The following is a 21,015-nucleotide window of genomic DNA, read 5'->3' on the forward strand; positions in this document are numbered from 1 at the left end:
TTAGTTGCCAGTTGGCAAATGAGGAGAAAGTTATAAGTTATAATAAGATCACTAATATGGTGGTATGCCACCACACAGATTTAATTTCTGGATTATGTTGGTCAAAATTCAGAATCAGTAAACTGGCTCACTTTTAAATCATGCATGTGAATTTGATGTGAATTTTCCACAGAAAATTAAACTGGAGTTTGATTTCGAATAACATTGACTGGAATTTTACTGAATTGCAATTAATAGAATTTCAACACAGGTAACGCAATCAATCAATCAATCCATCCATTCATCCATCTACACATCTATTCATCCATCCATTTAACTATCCATCTATTCATTAATCCTTCTATTCATACATATGCATATCTAATCATCCATCTATTTACATATTCATCCATCCATTCAATCAATCCATAATCTGTAATGAACTGTCAAACTTCAAGTCTTTTTATACTTTTTCTAAATTTTCAAACAGTGCTTTAAGCCATCATTCAAAGTTTGTTATTGCAAACAATGTTATGTGATTTATGAATTAAGAAATCTGCATCCTATTTGCTACCTCCAGTCAAATTCAATGTAAAATTCCAGATTTGAATTCTCAATTCAATTCTTCATGATGCACAACTGTTACAAAACACGCAGATACTTAGAAGACAACACTGAAATGACATGCACTGTTTACCGCACCCTCAAACTTCACCTTCCACTCCACGTGTCTCATACTTCAGACTTCATCCCACATACTGAGACCATCACATCCCAAATTTCATTTCGCAATGTCTGATTGATATGAGCAGAGACTGTCTGAGACCAAGGAATCAAGACTGCAGTATTACATAACTCCGGCTCTTGTTAGCACACTGCCGTGTATGTTTGAAACTAACAAGGGAGCTATCAACACTTTGATGAACTGACAGCTAAACAAGCTCACCAACATGCATAAAAGCAGCATAAACATCTCATCTCTTTTTTGAAGCATATCGTTAGATACTGTATATATAAATCTAAAAGAGTGTATTGACTTAAATGATCAGGAAAGAGAGTGAAAATACTAAATAAATCGGTCACACTTTAGAATAGGTAACACTTGTTAACTATTAACTATGACTTTTCAATAAATTCTTAATTAGCTGCTTATTAATAGTTAGGTAGTTGTTAAATTTAGGTATTGGGTAGGATTAGGGATGTAGAATAAGGTCATGCAGAATAAGGCATTAATATGTGCTTAACTAGCACTAATACATGGATAATATTAAGCAACTAATAGATGTAACCGTAAAATAAAGTGTTACCAATAAATCCTATTTTTACTTTAAAGCCATGTTTTGTGCTGTCTGTATTTGAAATGTCTTTGTCAATTCAAATCTGTTCTTTTAATCTATTTTGGGATTTTTTCTGCAAATATTGACATATGCAATTAATCGGCATATCATGTAATTTATGTAATTAACATTTATAAATGATTGACATTTGGTAAAAAGCGAAGAAATATGATAAGATACCCATTCTCTTGATCCTTGCTCTCTACTCTTTCTCTTGTTTACTTTTCCGAGCGAGTGTAAGAGCCAGAGGGCAAAGAAAGGAGAGGGAAAATGAAGAAAATGAGCAGACAGAAAATGAGAGTCGATGTGCAATTTCACCATCCAATCCGCAGCCACCCTCGCCACCCTCCTCAGCTGCTTCCCTCTCTCTCTGTTGAAGTATTATGTAACCGGACCCTAGGCATGGTAATTAGGAAGCTTTAGGTATTAGCTAAGACCAAAGGGACGGTAAGAGACTCTGAGTGTGTGTGGGCATCCTTCACTTTCACATATAAAGGTTGAGCCATTAGTGAGGAGTTTTTTGATCAGTCGGATGTCTCTTAGACTTTCTATAAGATAGCACTGAACTTCAATACTACTCCTGACCTGTGAGTGTGTGTATGCAAATTACAGGTAAAACTAATAGTTTGTATCTGACACATTAAATTAGACACTGTATATCATTTAAAAAAAAAGTTGAGATATCTTTAGTTAATTATAGAAGCATTCTATTCTATTCTATAGTGCAGAGCCCAGATTAATTTTCTAAAGTGATTAATAGAGAATATCCTGAGGACTGTGTGTGTGTGGATACTTAGCCATACCTTGGGAACAGAATTGGAGAGTAAAATAATAGTATTAAAATAAAACATAAATAAAACATTTTACATAAATAAAAGGCCTGTGACTAACTCTTTCTCGTTTACTTTTCCGAGCGAGTGTAAGAGCCAGGGGGCAAAGAAAGGAGAGGGAAAATTAAGAAAATGAACAGACAGAAAATGAGAGTTGATGTGCAATTAGACATGTGACGTTAGACATGTGACTAATGTCCGTTGACACCCTGACAAGTAAAAATAATATTTAAAAAAAAAAAAAAAAAAATGGTACTTAAAATAATAAATATAAATAATTTTTAAAAGTTAAATTTGATGTATAATGTATTTAAAGATCTATTCTTTTCATCGGGGTAAAGCAAATATTTCTGCACCCACCAGAAAAAGTGCAACAAGTGCTGTTTAATAAGGCAGTGGAAGTACCAATACAGAAATGTATCAATGACATTTAGTGTTGATAATTATCAAATTATTGGGTTACACTTCATTTTAAGGTGTCCTTGTTACAGTGTAATTATACATTTAAGTGAGTAATATATCGTAAGAAGATGTAGTTAATTAATATTACTCACTTAAATGTATAATTACACTGGTTGGGGTTGGGATAAGGGTTTGGCTTAGGGTTACTTGCATGTAATTAACGTGTAACAATGCTAAAATAAAAATGGCAAACACTAATTATAATATTAAATTTGAGTTTTAAATTGGTACCCAATGTTGTACTTGTGGTGGGAAATGTAAATTCAAATATTTTATACATTATATTTCAAAATGAATGCGGTCCAAGATGCAATATTTTATTTCAAACACAAAAAGAAAATACAAAACTAGATTCCAGTCACTAGACAACTTTACAAATTTCCTTAATTCACACAAAAAACATTGTGTACTAGAGAGGCTTTTGGTAAAAAGCCTTTAAAGCCTGAAAGTTCTGGTGTTTGAGGAGGGAGCCCTGTGTGTGCGGATGGCGTTTCTATGGAAACGGATGTGGGTGATTCATGGAGCGTGTCAGGCTGAAAAATAAATTTCACACCTATATATGTGTGTGAGAGAGAGACAGTGAGTGGGCATGGTGATGCTTTAATGTTTTTGAGTGTTTTAATATGCCAGAGTGTTATGAATGTGTGAGTGTTTATATGTCATGAGGGCAGTACTGACATTGTACCAAATATTCATTAAATGCTCTTTAAATATATCAACTTCAAATTATTATTGTGTCTATACACAAAACCGCAACACTGCAATACTGCAAATTGCTATTGATATAAGTAAAGTAGTCTTGTTTTCTGTAAAACTGAGTTTATGATTAAAACCAGAACAAATATCTGCCAATGGGCTCTAAAAAATGAAATTAACTGAAAGGGCAAACTAGCTTTCATTCCCAGAAACATACAGATATTTATTTTTATCATCAGCATAAGCTCACTGAATTTTGTTCAGTTTTCCAAGACTTAATTTTAAATTTGCATCTCAAGTAAATGTATCTTTATTTACGAATATTTAGACATTTGTGTTTTAAAACAAAAATACTGACATAGACATTCATTTATTCAATGCATGCCACACATAATAACATGACTTTAAGACTTTCTGCCCTAACTGAAGCTCTTTTTAAGCCCTTATGTTGTGAAGACTTAAGATCTGCAGAAACTCTGATATATATTAAATTAATTTAATATTGGTGCTAATCCTAAAGAAAATAAATGTCATTAAGTTTAAAAAAAAAAAAAATAATAATAATAATAAATATATATATATATATATATATATATATATATATATATATATACACACACATATACATACATGAAAAAAGCAACAAAAAAAGAAAAAAAAAATCCTAGCCACACACAAAAACTGAAAATCAAGGACACGGTGCTGATGGAAGACTCCAGTTTGCAGATCTTCCTGCTGCTAGACTCAAACTACTTCCTTTTACAATCTCATTTTATCTTTTATTATGAGCACAAATAGTGGTGAGATCAAACTTGATATTCTTCACATGTCAGTAGATTTAACACATTTGAAACGTTGATCAATGACTAATATTTGGCAGACAATAACACAACTGCAAGACTTGGCTCAGAGTTTAATTTAGTTTTACTCTTGTGCATCAACCTGAAATAGAGTTATAACTCCACTTCAGGTTGATGCACAAGAGTAAAACTAAACTCTGAGCCAAGTGTGCAGAGGCATACCTAAAAAAACCCCCCAAAAAAAACACACATCAATGATCGGCGAGTGTTTGAAAAAAACAGATTAACAAGATGTTTGAAAACATGACAGAATCTGTAACTTATTCACCTTCCGACATATGGACTCCTCTATCCTCTCAGTATTGAGTTAAGTTGCAAATTACCACAAACACCAGAAGAGAGAGAAAGAGATGACCTTGTTTCTCCATAACCGAAAGCATAAAACAGTTTAGCAGGCTTTGCTAAGGAGTGTTACGGGGCTGACGAGACGTGAGACATGCGGATCCATATGCAAGGCTTTATTAAAAAACATGGTCAGAAACAGGCAGGGTCAGACATCAGCAAACAGGTATGGCAAGGGCACGACAGAGCAATCCGTGGAGCAAGCGTGGGTCAACGATGAGCGAACAGTATCCAAAGGGGCAAGGCAGAGAGAGAATCCAGAGTCGAGAGCAATAATCCAAACGGGGAGCGAACACAGTCCAAACGGCAAGGCGAAGGGTTAATCCAGGAAACACGGGCAGGGTCAGACACGGCAGGAAAACAAGGCAAGACTAGGACTAGAATAATGGCTCTGTAGAGTTGCTATCGCTGGGTTAGTGATAAACGCTAACAATACTCGGCCCAGAGCAAGAGCAAGTCCCAGGTTAAATAGTGTGTGTGATGGGGTGATCAGTGAATTCAGCTGTGTGATCAGTGTAATCAGCTGCGTGTCGTCAGTGCAATGGATTGTGGGTATTGCAGTCCAGAGAAGTGTGGTGTGAGAGTCAATGTGGTGAGTGAGTGACATCTGGTGGTGATTGTCCGGAAGAGCATGGACCAGATTCGTGACATAGCCCCCCCCCAAGGAGCGGCTTCCAGACGGGGTCCTTGAGGAAGTGGGAAGACCGGGGACAGAGGCAGAACCGGCAGAGCAGGAAACCAGGGCGGAGCCAGAGGCCAGTTCAGGACCGACAGAGCAGAGGCCCACCAGGGCGGAGCAGACAGCACGGGAGCCCACCAGGGCGAAGTAGAAGGGACCGGAGCCCACCAGGGCGGAGCAGACGGGACCGGAGCCCACCAGGGCGGAGCAGACGGGACCGGAGCCCACCAGGGCGGAGCAGAAGACCACCAGACTCGAGCAGAAGACCACCACGGCGGGGCAGATAACCACCAGACCAGAGCAGAGGACCACCACGGCGGAGCAGATGACCACCAGACCCGAGCAGAAGACCACCACGGTGGGGCAGACGACCACCAGACCCGGGCAGAAGACCCCCATGGCGGAGCAGACGACCACCAGACCCGAGCAGAAGACCACCACAGGGAGGCAGACAGGGCAGGAACCCATGGCAGAGTCTGAGATCTGGGGGAAGCAGAGACAGACAACACAGGGAGAGCAGAGACAGACAATACAGGGAGAGCATTCATGATCTCAGGGGGCGTGGCAGGGCAGGACGAGGATTCATAGACTGCGTTTTTAGCCGTGACAGGACAGGGCGTGAGCTCACAGACGGCCTCTTTAGCCGTGACAGGACAAGGCGAGAGCTCACAGACGGCCTCTTTAGCCGTGACAGGACAGGGCGAGAGCTCACAGACGGCCTCTTTAGCCGTGACAGGACAGGGCGTGAGCTCACAGACGGCATCTTTGGCCGTGACAGAACAGGGCGTGAGTTCACAGACGGCCTCTTTGGCCGTGACAGGACAGACAGTGAGTTCAGGAACTGTCTCCATGGCCGTGACAGGGCAGACAGTGAGTTCAGGGGCGGCCTTCATGACCGTGACAGGGCAGACAGTGAGTTCAGAAACTGTCTCCATGGCCGTGACAGGGCAGACAGTGAGTTCAGGAACGGTCTCCATGGCCGTGACAGGGCAGACAGTGAGTTCAAGAACGGCCCCCATGGCCGTGACAGGGCAGACAGTGAGTTCAGGAACGGCCTCCATGGCCGTGACGGGGCAGACAGTGAGTTCAAGAACGGCCTCCGTGGCCGTGACAGGGCAGACCGTAAGTTCAGGAACGGCCTCCATGGCCATGACAGGGCAGACCATGAGGTCAGGAACGGCCTCCGTGGCCGTGACAGGGTAGACAGTGACGTCAGGAACGGCCTCCATGGCCGTGACAGGGCAGACCATGAGGTCAGGAACGGCCTCCGTGGCCGTGACAGGGGAGACCATGAGGTCAGGAACGGCCTCCATGGCCATGACAGGGCAGACCATGAGGTCAGGAACGGCCTCCGTGGCCGTGACAAGGCAGACCGTGAGTTCAGGAACAGCCTCCGTGGCCGTGACAGGGTAGACAGTGACGTCAGGAACGGCCTCCATGGCCGTGACAGGGCAGACAGCGAGTTCAGGGACGGGTGCCACCACTTCGGGAGGTTCTGCAGCAGAAGCCGCCACCTCTGGAGGCACTGGAGCAGACTCGTGGACAGGAGAGGCCTCAGGAGCACAGTGTGCAGCCCACACACTCAAAATGGCAACCGCCATAACGGGAAGCACTGAGGTCAGGGGAACAGTCTCTGTAATAGCCAAGGTTGAGGCCCTGGGAATGCCAGCTACTCGCACCGACATCAGTGGTGGGTCCATCACACTGGATATCAGAACTCGAAGGACCGACCTTGAATCCTTGGGTGTGACAGACTCTGGCTGGAGCACTGTGACGTGGTGTGACTCTGGCTTGACAGCGGAGACGTGGTGTGACTCTGGCTTGACAGCGGCGACGTGAGCAGACTCTGGCTTGACAGCGGCGACGTGAGCAGACTCTGGCTTGACAGCGGCGACGTGAGCAGACTCTGGCTTGACAGCGGCGACGTGAGCAGACTCTGGCTTGACAGCGGCGACGTGAGCAGACTCTGGCTTGGCAGCGACGACGTGAGCAGACTCTGGCTTGGCAGCGACGACGTGAGCAGACTCTGGCTTGGCAGCGACGACGTGAGCAGACTCTGGCTTGGCAGGCATGACGTGAAGGGGTGCTGTTGCTGCCGCCATTTTGTGAGTGAGTGCGGTGCCGCGTTCCTCCGCAACACCCACAGTGAACGGAGAGCTCACACACAGCAAAGCATAGTCCATAAATTTACTGAGAGATGAACGGGGACCCTCGCGGATTAACTGAGTCTTGAGCGGCTGATTAATGCCCTCACAGAAAAAATCTATAAGTGCATAGTCCGGCAGATCAGAAAAATAGGCGAGGTCTAAGTACTCCTGTATGTATTCCTCGAGCGGTCTCAAACCCTGCTCGAGGGTTAACAACAGTCGTGCAGTGTCCATACCTGGCCAATGTCCTCTGGAAAAGCCGCTGGATCCTTGTGTGGCCGAGTATTCTGTTACGGGGCTGACGAGACGTGAGACATGCGGATCCATATGCAAGGCTTTATTAAAAAACATGGTCAGAAACAAGCAGGGTCAGACATCAGCAAACAGGTATGGCAAGGGCACGACAGAGCAATCCGTGGAGCAAGCGTGGGTCAACGATGAGCGAACAGTATCCAAAGGGGCAAGGCAGAGAGAGAATCCAGAGTCGAGAGCAATAATCCAAACGGGGAGCGAACACAGTCCAAACGGCAAGGCGAAGGGTTAATCCAGGAAACACGGGCAGGGTCAGACACGGCAGGAAAACAAGGCAAGACTAGGACTAGAATAATGGCTCTGTAGAGTTGCTATCGCTGGGTTAGTGATAAACGCTAACAATACTCGGCCCAGAGCAAGAGCAAGTCCCAGGTTAAATAGTGTGTGTGATGGGGTGATCAGTGAATTCAGCTGTGTGATCAGTGTAATCAGCTGCGTGTCGTCAGTGCAATGGATTGTGGGTATTGCAGTCCAGAGAAGTGTGGTGTGAGAGTCAATGTGGTGAGTGAGTGACATCTGGTGGTGATTGTCCGGAAGAGCATGGACCAGATTCGTGACAAGGAGAAACTGGTGTTCAGTATGATTGTTTTCTCAAGCTCATAATCTCCATCTTTCCTTCTTGAGGCTAAAACAACACAAGATGTGTTTTTTTTGGGGTGCATATGTGTAAATGCTGTGGTCATCACAATATTTCATGCCTCTGGAAGGTGAATGATATTAATGTGATCCTGAAAATGTTGAGAACACACACTCACTCTCTCTCTCACACACACACACACACACACACACACACACAGCAGACCTAATCTGTGCTGCTCTGACATACTGATGAATAAACTATGAAGGGAGGAAACTGAACTGACTGTTACACTATTAACATGAGAGAAAGAGATTAAATATAAATGACTCTGTGATTTCTGCTGTGATGAAAGGTTAGATTGTACGGAAATATTTCCTAGGAGTTTTAAGAGTCAAAACATCTATTAGCAGGCCTTTTACCATGCAAAAAAACACACGGTTGTTTCTGTGCTTTTGGCCCTCGCTGTGATATCTGATGAATAATTCTGGCAGTAGTGCATTGTGGGATTGAGTGAAAGCTACTCAGCCTCTATGATTTTAAAAACAAGGTTTGAATTGCTCATTTAAGGATAAAAGGAAAAACACTTTACATCTGTAGCCCCTTATGTGACTAAACATGAGTCAGATGCTCTTAGCACGTCGTCTATCCTGTGATTTTCTTCCAGTCTTCATTAAGAGATGTGACAGATGTGGAAGTTCTTCAAATTTAGAATTAATCTCCACCCAAGAGGTAAAAATTTACACATACGGCATTCATGACAAGCTTCTCCTGACGAGCGGCCAAACATATACTGCTTAGAATCATCAACGTCCTGCTCAAAGTCAGTTCACTTTGTGGCCATCTTGTTAATATTCCTGGGTGGCTATTTGCAAAGTTCTACTTAAATGAGACTATTTAAATATAGAAACCTACTAAAAATAGTGTTTGGCAAGATTATGTTTCTATAAAATGCACACAAAACATATTTTTCTTAAATTAGGCTTTTAAAAAAGTACAGACTGCCACAAAGACCAAGCTCTGATTTAAAGTTGTCATATTCAACTGATCAAAAGTGACAGTTAAGACATTCATAATGTTACAGCAACTTTTGGTAACACTTTATTTTGTTATCCGTTACATATACATACTATTATAATACAAATAAATTATGCATAATTACATGCAAGTAACCCTAACCATATAGTAAGTACATGAAGTTAATTAATATTACTAATGTATAATTACACTGTAACAAGGACACCTTAAAATAAAATTATTTTGCAATTAAATGCTTTTCTTTTTTAAACTTAAAATATGGTGTTTTCTTTTATAAAAGTAATCACAATTGAGGGTTAAAAGTCCCCCATTTTCTTTTCAATAACGGTCTTTCTCCTGCTTACACTGCCTTTGGACTCAAGTGTTGTAAGAAGAAACTCAAATGATAAACATTACTTTCAAAAAGAAACTGAAGATATTCAAAAATATTCCTTTAGATTTCTGATGGAAGTCAAGTAAAGACAAGAATAAGAAAATAATTCAGTCTAGTACCATATCAGATAAATAATCCATGAGAACTACTAGAACACTGGTACAGATGGGTGAAGAGGATGTTAAACATTAGCAAACTTAAGTCTGATATGTTAAAAGTAAAGCATGTAACTCAAAATTATCTAAAATTATGCTTGCTCTTTTTTGTTTGACTGCCACAGGAACTCTGGCTCAACCAATGGTGTAAGTTTGGGGCAGGATAACCTGTTTGGCTGACAATTCGGTTTAGTGCAACTAGCAGTGAAGTAATTAACCTCTTCAACTTTAACTCTCTAGAACCCTCCAGAATTCAGGCAGCTAAAAGTCAACCCTTAAAGGGATAGTTCACCCAAAAATGAAAATTCTGTCATTAATTACTCGTTCCAAACCCGTAAGATCTTCATTCATTTTTAGAACACAAATTAAGATATTTTTGATGAAATCTGAGAGCTTTCTGACCCTCCATAGACAGCAATGTAACTGAAATGTTCCCACTGAACAAAGGTCTTGCGGATTAACACAAGGGTGAGTAATTAATGACAGAATTTTCATTTTTGGGTGAACTATCCATTTAAAGTCAAAATATTAGACTCAGTGTTGTTCCTCACCTCCAAGAGAACCTGGTGCAGCAGTTGGGCTGCGTTCTCCGAGACCTTCCACGGATCGCTCTCCTCCACCAGCATGGCATCCAGAGTTCCCTTCTCCAAAACCACATCAAACACACCATCAGGGAAGGCCATTCGCCGGGCGTCCATGCACAGCCAGCTGAGCTGAGCGCAGTCCTTGTGTCTCTCCGCCATGCTCTCCACACAAACACGGGAGTAATCCACATTAGTGATGGAGGTATAGCCGGCCCGGTACATATCATAGCTCAGAGCACTGTTGCCACAACCTGAGACAGACAAACAGAGAGTCAGGCAAGTGAACAATGTTTGAGAGTTCTATTACTGATAATTTAGGAGTCACTCTCGCAAATAAATGTGGTTGTCACTTTCAACATAGGCCTACTGCATTCAAAAACTGTTAGGCCAAGCACAACAGAATAGGACAGAAAGATATGTTTAAAAGTGAGACACTGAAAAACAACAAATGACAAAGGAGCATAGAACAACAAACAGAGAAAAAAAACCAGTCTGGACTGAAAGCAAGAACACATCCTCTATGTGAATGAAGATGCCAAGTTCGCTTAGCACAAGACTAAAAATCATGAAGCAGCATGAAAGTCTTAAACTTTCTCATAATCAAAACGTTCTAATATTAAAATATGCCACCCGTGTGACTTTTTGGATAAAAAGTCGTCAGATGATTTAAAATCACCAATCTAACCAGAGGTGTAAGTGACAGGAAGTCACATGTTGTGACTTCCTGTTGTGGAATGAGGGTTGGGCATCTCAGCTCCTGAGGCGAGAGCAACTTTAATTATCGCCTCCTTCGTTAGTTTAATTAAAGAGTGCTTAACGAGCAATCTTACAGAGGGTGTTTAATCAAAGCCATTTTCTTTGTCTTTTTTTTTTTTGCTCAGTCTGTAGTCAACATCTCTCTTCTCACTTAACTCTGCATGTAAAGATAAAGTCATGAAGTCGTTTTTCACAGTAACGTTGCTGCTCTCTCAGTGTTATCTGGAAGCTTGCATGCCATAGTCTCAGCAGGACGACAGGCGTTTCCCTAGGGGAACATAACAGTACGTTTAAACCAGAGCGTCTCAAACTCTATTTATAGCTCTTTATAGAGCATTTATCTTGCTCATGCTGCCACTCTTCTCCCAGATCTCATTACAAAACCATTCTGTGCAAGTGTGCCAGTTTGTGCCAACAAGCAAACAAAAACAAGTATGTTTTTTTTTTAGCATTTCAAAACCCGTTTCAGTAAAAAACAAAAAACAAACAAAATAACAATTTCTGTTAAAATACTGTTATCACTACAATAAAACTGTGGTGACTTGCTATCCAAATATAAATGACACAATCCAACTTAGATACTAAAAGACAATACAGTATTATTTATATTATTGAATCATTTAATTAGCTTTAAAAAATTTAATTTTCAGTTTTCATAAAGTAATAAGTTATTTGGCTTTGTCTCTCTTTAATTCATATTTTTTACTTTAATTTTATTTCAGTTTTAGTATTTTTATTTCTTCAAATTAAGCGTATTTCATTAGGCAAAGCAACATTTCTAATTCATCAAATTTCAAGGGATAGTTCACCCAAAAATGAAAATTATGTAATTAATTACCCTGATGTCGTTCCAAACCCGTAAGACCTCCGTTCATCTTCGGAACACAAATTAAGATATTTTGGATGATATCTGAGAGCTCTCTGACCCTCCCATAGACAGCAATGTAATTACCATGATCAAGGTCCAGAAACGTTCCAAGATGATCGACAAAGTAGTCCATGTGACATCAGTCTGTCAACTGTAATTTTACGAAGCCACGAGAATACTTTTGAATTTTATTCCACATTTTCGTTGTGATGACGTTGAACAAGGCATGTGTTCAACGTCATCACCCTGGACCTGGATCAGCGCTTGCACCACCACACGCTTGTGTCATGTACTGTCGTGAACGCAAGTCCACAAAAGAAACAGTGAAGACGAAAATGTGGAATAAAATATTTTTGTTTTCTTTGCGCAAAAAGTATTCTCGTGGCTTCGTAAAATTACAGTTGACAGACTGATGTCACATGGACTACTTTGTCGATCATCTTGGTACTTTTCTGGACCTTGATCGTGTAAGGACCCTTGCTGTCTATGGGAGGATTCTCAGATTTCATCAAAAATATCTTAATTTGTGTTCTGAAGATGAACGGAAGTATTATAGGTTTGGAATGACATCAGGGTGAGTAATTAATGACATAATTTTCATTTTTGGAAACTAACCCTTTAATTTTATCTAATATTTTACCAATAATATTTATCCAAATGATTTTCAATTGTTTTAGTTAACAATAACAATGATAAATACTAATTATGAATTTATTTTGGTTTTATAGTAGAAACAATTATGGCCTAACTATGGTATTTTGGTGAAAACTACAGTTAAAATAATTACATTTCTCACATCATTTTTTTTATTTTTATTTCTGCACCAGTACTGGTATCAGATGGAACTGCAATGTGTTAGTTTGGACATAATAATATTAAGTTTTGTACTGTTTTTGGAGGTTTTCCATTAAGGAACCTGTTTGAAAACAGCCATTATTTCTCCAATTTTGTTTAGTGCCACTAAAAATACATAGCCAAATATCTCTGTAAAAACTGTGCAAAAGTTTGGATATGAGAAACAGACTTTTTTGTGCTGTTTATTAATAGTTTATTCAATGTCTCATGTGTGTTAATGGTTTATAAGACCAAAGGTCATTCCAAGTGTAGAAGGAAAGGAAAATGAATTGAGAGAAACCGAGGGAACGTGTGTTCCTGATCTGTCAACCGCTGCCCTATGTCCACTCATAAACACTCCTAGTTTCCGCTCGCTCCATGACATCACCAGCTACACATGGCCTCTGACCTTTACTACCGCTGACTCGACATGGATCCCCCTCTTCAGAGCTTTCGTTGTGGCAACGAGGACCTGGGTATTTCCAGAGCGGAGACACTAACTAACAGGACAGAGCGCTAAAGTTAGTCTAGCATATCACACATAGCATTCCTTCATTCCCTGCTCTCTCACTCTCTCCTTGTCCACATAGGGAGACGGAAAAAATTATTCCAGCATCTCAGACAGTCACGAGACACGTCGGACAAGCATCACAAGACCTGGAGACTCGAGTAGAACGTGCCATTCGCAGATGTCTCTGGAACAGAAAGCAATCTCTAGGATTCACTGTATGAACTCTTTCACCAGTCAGGGTCGAATTTCATAAAACCATCTCTCTCTTTCAATTTTTCTGAAAGTAAATGGTAAAACTGGAACATGTTGCACATCTCAGGCAACTAAACAGTGATCCTCACACCCGTACTGTGAATGAGGATTAGTGGAAGTTTTTCATCTTTGAGGAGTTGAAAGTGGCTCATCTATGTTTCCTATAATGCCCCAGTACTGCAGTGTAAATGATTTAACACAATAATGTCATACCAAGTGTGAAACTTCAAAGTATTACGTAACATCAGCAGAATTAAGACATGACTACAAGCCACTCAAAATTAACTTGTCAAACAAAGATATGTTGGACAGAATATTTTTGGCCATTATTTTGAGATTACTCGACAATAACAGTGTCTAACAGGCTGATTATCAAAGTGGAATCTACATGCAACCTTATCAATGGATAGTCAAGGCCCCTTTACATCAAGAACAATATGACCATTAAGTTTTGAAACATACATATACAGTACAGTGCCCTCCAAAAGTATTGGAACAGTAAGGCCAATTCCTTTATTTTTGCTGTAGACTGTAAACATTTGGGTTTGACATCAAAAGATGAATATGAGATGAGAGATTCAGATTTCAGCTTTTATTTCCAGGTATTTTCATCTGGATCTGATACACAACTTAGAAGATAGCACCTTTTGTTTGAACCCACCCATTTGCCATGTTACCAAAAGTATTGGAACAGATAGAATTAACAGATTAAAGTGAAAAAGACTTCATATTTAGTTGCAAATCCTTTGCTTTCAATAACTGCATCAAGCCTGTGACCCATTGACATCATCCAAACTTTTGCATTCTTCTTTTGTGATGCTTTTCCAGGCTTTCACCGCAGCCTCTTTCAGTTTTGGGGGGTTACTCCCTTCAGTCTCTTCTTTAGCAGGTAAAATGCATACTCTACATGGTTTAAGTGTGGAGATTGACTTGGCCAGTCTAAAACCTTCCACTTCTTGCCCCTGATGAACTCCTTTGTTGTTTTGGCACTATTGTTTTGGCACTATTTTATATGTTTTGGGTCATTATCTTGCTGCATGATGAAGGACCTCCCAATCAGCTTGGTTGCATCTTTCTGTAAATTGTCAGACAAAATATTTCTGTAGACTTCTGAGTTAATTTTGCTGCTGCCATCATGTGTTACATCATTTCTGAAGATTAATGAGCCTGTCCCAGAAGAAGCGATCAAAGCCCAAGCCATTACATTACTTGTGTAATGTGTACTATAATGTACACCTGTGTACATTGTGTTTCAGATGAGTTTGTATGTTTGGGATCATGAGCAGATCTTCTCTTTCTCCAAACTTTAGCCTTTCCATCACTTTGGTCCATAAAATCAGTCCATAAACCTTGTCCCTATTCTTCTTGCTAATGAGTGGTTTGTATCTTCTGGTGTAGCCTCTGTACTTTTGTTCATGAAGTCTTCTGCGAACAGTAGATTGTGATACCTTCACTCCTGCCCTCTGGAGGTTGTTGCTGATGTCACTAACAGTCGTTTTAGGGTCTTTCTTTACAGCTGTCACAATGTTTCTGTTATCAACTGCAGATGTTTTCCTTGATCTACCCGTTTGAGGTGTGTTACTTGTACACCAGTGGTTTCTTTCTTCCTCAGGAGATTCCAAATGGTTGTACTTGCTATTGCCAGTGTTTGTGCAATGGTTTGATTGATTTTTCATCCTCTCTCAGCTTCACAATTGCTCGTTTTTTCACCCATAGACACCTCTATGGTTTTCATGTTGGTTACACGTCTAACTAACTATAAATGCAGTCTGCACGGATCTGAAACTGAGCGCAGACATTCAGTGCTATTTATTGTTTGAATAATCAATTAATAGGACACACCAGGGCAACAAAACACACCTGTCAGTCACATGTTCCAATACTTTTGGTAACATGAACAATGGGTGGGTTCAAACAAAAGGTGCTGCCTTCTAAGTTGTGATCAGATCCAGATGAAAATACCTGTAAATAAAAGATGAAATGTTAATATCTCATCTCATATTCATCTTTTGATGTCAAACCCAAATGTTTACAGTCTACAGCAAAAATAAAGGAATTGGCCTTACTGTTCCAATACTTTTGGAGGGCACTGTATATGTATATATGGGACCCTGGAGCACAAAACCAGTCTTAAGCCAGTCTTAAACCAGTCTCTAGGATGAGAGTTGCTGAAATCGCGTTTGGTCTCGTACTGTATCGTGTATCTTGTCAGTGTGTGCACTTGCTTGGCCATTTGTAGTTGATAAACAGGAAAGTGGGTCCAGCTGAATTGAAATGATCATTTGTTGGTTTGGTATAATAAAGGTTATTATACCGCGGCAGCGGTCGCGGCAGTCGTCGTGTGAAGCCCTCTTAGTGTGAAGACCAAAGAGTGTAAAGACCATCGACTCTACCGTGCGACTCCACCGGGCAGGGACACCGGCAAGGGATAGTAGTAGCTTTTTATTTAATTTTTTCATTGATATGTTTATTATTGAAATGTTGTTGTTATATGCATGTGTTAATTTTATTTAATTTCTTTATTTTCTTAAATATGTGGGTAGATAGTATTTATAGAGTTGTAACTTTTTAGTTTTAGTTACTTTTTCTTATTTGTAAGTCGCTTTGGACAAAAGCGTCTGCTAAATGACAAAAGTAAAAAAGTAAAGAGTGTAAAGACCATCGACTCTACCGTGCGACTCCACCGGGCAGGGACACCGGCAAGGGATAGTAGTAGCTTTTTATTTAATTTTTTCATTGATATGTTTATTATTGAAATGTTGTTGTTATATGCATGTGTTAATTTTATTTAATTTCTTTATTTTCTTAAATATGTGGGTAGATAGTATTTATAGAGTTGTAACTTTTTAGTTTTAGTTACTTTTTCTTATTTGTAAGTCGCTTTGGACAAAAGCGTCTGCTAAATGACAAAAGTAAAAAAGTAAAGAGTGTAAAGACCATCGACTCTACCGTGCGACTCCACCGGGCAGGGACACCGGCAAGGGATAGTAGTAGCTTTTTATTTAATTTTTTCATTGATATGTTTATTATTGAAATGTTGTTGTTATATGCATGTGTTAATTTTATTTAATTTCTTTATTTTCTTAAATATGTGGGTAGATAGTATTTATAGAGTTGTAACTTTTTAGTTTTAGTTACTTTTTCTTATTTGTAAGTCGCTTTGGACAAAAGCGTCTGCTAAATGACAAAAGTAAGTAAAGTAAAAGTAAGTCGCTGGGGTATATTTGTAGCAGAAGCCAAAAATACATTGTATGGGTCAAAATGATCCATTTTTCTTTTATGCCAAAAATCATTAGGATATTAAGTAAAGATCATGTTCCATGAAGATATTTTGTAAATTTCATACCGTAAATATATTAAAACTTAAGTTTTGATTAGTAATATGCATTGCTAAGAAGTTAATTTGGACAACTTTAAAAGGCCATTTTCTCAGTATTTAAATGTTTTGCACCCTCAGATTCCAGATTTTAAAATAGTTGCATCTCGGCCAAATATTGTCCTATCCTAACAAACCATACATCAATGGAAAGCTTATTCATTCAGCTTTCAGATGGTGTATAAAACGTAATTTTAAAAAAATTGACACTTATGACTGGTTTTGTGGTCCAGGGTCACACAAAACCAGTGTGTGTGTGTGTGTGTGTGTGTATATACATACACACACACACACACACACACACACACACGTACATATATACACATGTATGCAGCTACTTCTGAAAAGAAAAAAAGTGTTAATAATAAACTAAGTTTAACTAATATTGTAAATACATGAAGACAAAAACGAAAGAACGATAATCAGCAGCGTGGTTGAGGATGAGTAGGAGGAGATCAGAAAATCCCTAAACTTCATGTCGGACGAGTTGAGCAAGGTTGCTAAACAACAAACTATGCTACTTGATCTGATGGATGAAGTTAAACAACTGAAGAACCTTGTGAAAGAGAAGGACAAGAAAATTTAAGGACTGGAGAGAAGGATTGACGAGCTGGAGAAATATACAAGAATGGGGGATTTAATTATAAGCAGACTGGAAACAAAATACCGGACATACGCCAGTACAGTGGCCAGAGACAGTGAAGGCGCCCTACCAGAGGAACTACAAACACTGGAAAAGCATGGCGGAGCGAAGCCTGCAATAGTTGTTCAGTTTGTGAATCAGAAACATAAAGCCGAGTTACTATTTAGAGATGTTGATGATGGGGAGTTGGTCAATATTCAAATGGACTGTGTCGGACCACTTACAATGTCACTGACCACAGTCTCAACGGTTACCATTAGTAACACACTACACCGTCATGGATTAAAATCCTGCAGCATGCGCAAGGTCCCCCTGCTCAAGCCAGCACATGTCCAGGCCTGTCTGAAGTTTGCCAAAGACCATCTGGATGATCCAGAGGCGGCATGGGAGAAGGTCATGTGGTCAGATGAGACCAAAATAGAACTTTTTGGTATAAACTCCACTCGCCGTGTTTGGAGGAAGAAGGATGAATACAATCCCAAGAACACCATCCCAACCGTGAAGCATGGGGGTAGAAACATCATGCTTTGGGGGTGCTTTTCTGCAAAGGGGACAGGACGACTGCACCGTATTGAGGGGAGGATGGATGGGGCCATGTATCATGAGATTTTGGGCAACAACCTCCTTCCCTCAGTAAGAGCATTGAAGCTGGGTCGTGGTTGGGTCTTCCAGCATGACAATGACCCCAAACACACAGCAAGGGCAACTAAGGAGTGGCTCCGTAAGAAGCATTTCAAGGTCCTGGAGTGGCCTAGCCAGACTCCAGACCTGAACCCAATAGAAAATCTATGGAGGGAGCTGAAACTCTGTGTTGCCCAGCGACAGCCCCAAAATCTGAAAGATCTGGAGAAGACCTGTATGGAGGAGTGGGCCAAAATCCCTGCTGCAGTGTGTGCAAACCTGTTCAAGAACTACAGGAAACGTCTGACCTCTGTAATTGTAAACAAAGGTTTCTGTACCAAATATTAAGTTCTATTTTTCTATTGTATCAAATACTTTTCATGCAATAAAACGGAAATTAATTATTCAAAAATCATACAATGTGATTTTCTGGATTTTTTTAAATATTCTCTCACAGTTGAGGTGTACCTACGATGAAAATGACAGATCTCTCCATTCTTTGTAAGTGGGAAAACTTGAAAAATCGTCAGTGTATCAAATACTTATTTGCCCCACTGTAAATAAATTATAGAGAGAGAGAGAGAGCTTCCCTGTAAAAGAAAAAAACAAACAAAAATAACAGCATTTGATACTTAGCTATAAAAAAAAAAAAAACTAAGAAAAAGATTTTTCTTTCGTATGATAAACAATAATAGTGCCATTATGGATTTACACTGGATGTCCCTTGTAAAATATGGATCATGAAGCAAAACCATCTGAGAACCATAAATACAAGTGCCATCACTGGACAATGAAAAACCTTTAGCGATTGTTCACAACAGACACAACAAAGCAGTTCCTCTGCAGGTCTGTAATGAAAGTACAAGACAGAAACACAAGCAGCGATATAGATCAGCATCTGAACGATAGGAAAAACACTGTGTACCAGATATTATCATCACTTTCCTCTGAATTTGTAACTGCTTCTGGCATTGGTGTTCTGAACATGCATGTTTTTTCTTGGAAAACCCCCATGCATTTTTCTCTGTAGTATTAACATTCGCTTTGATGTTAAATCCATAAAAGACACACACACTCTCGTATAGTTCCTGGAAATGTCAGCTTCACGAAGGGAGCGGCTCTGTTGCCTTGGTGATACGAGATAGAGCCCAGCAGACCGTCTCCCACAGGGCTGTGTTTACCAGCCTCCCAAAGCATGCTGGGAATAGCAGATACACAAAAACACATGAACACACAAGAACTGAGAGAGAGAAAAAATAACCATCATCAGCAGAGCTGTAATTAGGTCACGAGAGTGCAAACATGTAGGATGAGAGAAGCGGCAAGTACATGTGCGTAGTACGGCTCTAAACATGTTCTTTCCACTATGATGCATCTGTTTATCTCTGTCACACATACAGACTCTGACATCATCTGTCACACACTATCAGAAATATTCTCCAATGAACCATTCAACCAAACTAAACTCATCGCTAATGAACTCAGACGTAACTTTTGTTACATTGACACCAATGCATGACTGATATTTTTCGACAACAAGACATAATCGATGGAACTGTGTGTGAAATTGACTGTCAGGATATTAGTCTCCGTGCGAAATGTTTTAAATCGTTGAGACAGAGGTCAGAGGTCAAAGCCAAAGTACAAATTCACTCTCTGTACTCATATAAAAACACTTACGAATATTTAAACACTTCCACTTTTGTTCTAAATACAATTTGTGAAGTATAAGGCCTTTATAAAAAAAAGTATACATAAAGTAACAAATAAATAAATGGCATAAGTCACTAAAAATAAGTTTTAATAGTTTTATTCAGAAAAGATGCATTCAATTTATCAAAAGTTAGTCAGGGCATTTCTAAAAAAAAATTTGATAAGATTTCTATTTGAAATAAGTGCTAAATCAATTTCAGTAAATAATCATGGAAACAATGTATCACTCATTCATTCATAAATAAAGCAAGCAACATTTCAACATTGAAAATAATAATAATAAATGCTTCTTGAGCATCAAATCAGCATATTAGAATGATTTCTGAAGAATCGTGACACTGAAGACTGGAGTAATGATGCTGAAAATTCAGCTTTGCCATCACAGGAATAAAATTACATTTTAAAACATTAAAATAGAAAGCAGTGTATTTAAATTGTAATAATATTTCACAATATTACAGATTTTACTGTGTTTTTGATAAAAGAAATGCAGCCTTGGTGAATATAAGAGAACTCTTTCAAAAATATTGATCTTACCAACCTCAGACTTTTGAACGATGTATGTGTCAAGATATATATGGCAAAATAAATAATATAAAGAAAAAAATTAAAGAAAGAAGCTATTTGAAATAGTTCAACAACAAACGTATTAACTATACACATGAACTTCAGTGCCATGTTATCAAGGTAACCCAAAATAAAGCGAGCAGAGCATAGCGATGCCCAAACTCACCCAAAGAAAAAGGGAACAAAGTGTTGCAGCCAAGGCGACATTTCCAATCACCCTCCTGCCAGGCTGCAGTCTGTGCTCACACACACACACACACACACACACACACACCACAACTTCTCACATACTAGCTTTCACAAGAACACAAGGGAGCCTTTACGTGTATTCTCAAGTGCGTGTTAATATCGCTTTCACTTGAGTGGGGATCGCCACATAGTACGTGTGTGTGTGTGTGTGTGTGTGTGTGTAAGAGAGAGGATGTCCCCTGTTGTGTAAAGTGATATGAATCATTTTTGTGAGTGTTGAGAGAAAGTATATGTGTGTGTTTGGTGCAGTGATA

At 39.7% G+C, this 21,015-nt stretch overlaps 1 protein-coding gene across 2 annotated transcripts in view; it reads right to left on the bottom strand.

Annotated features, from left to right (window-relative positions):
- ece2a (endothelin converting enzyme 2a) overlaps window positions 1-21,015 on the bottom strand; it is a 73,584-nt gene that overhangs the window by 33,591 nt on the left and 18,978 nt on the right. For both annotated transcript variants that reach the window (XM_079435902.1, XM_079435903.1), the window contains exon 3: window positions 10,339-10,622. In XM_079435902.1, the coding sequence (XP_079292028.1) occupies window positions 10,339-10,622 (284 nt within the window). The remainder of the gene's footprint in view (window positions 1-10,338; window positions 10,623-21,015) is intronic.

Source organism: Barbus barbus (assembly GCF_936440315.1).
Source record: "Barbus barbus genome assembly, chromosome: 15".
Taxonomy (NCBI): domain Eukaryota; kingdom Metazoa; phylum Chordata; class Actinopteri; order Cypriniformes; family Cyprinidae; genus Barbus; species Barbus barbus.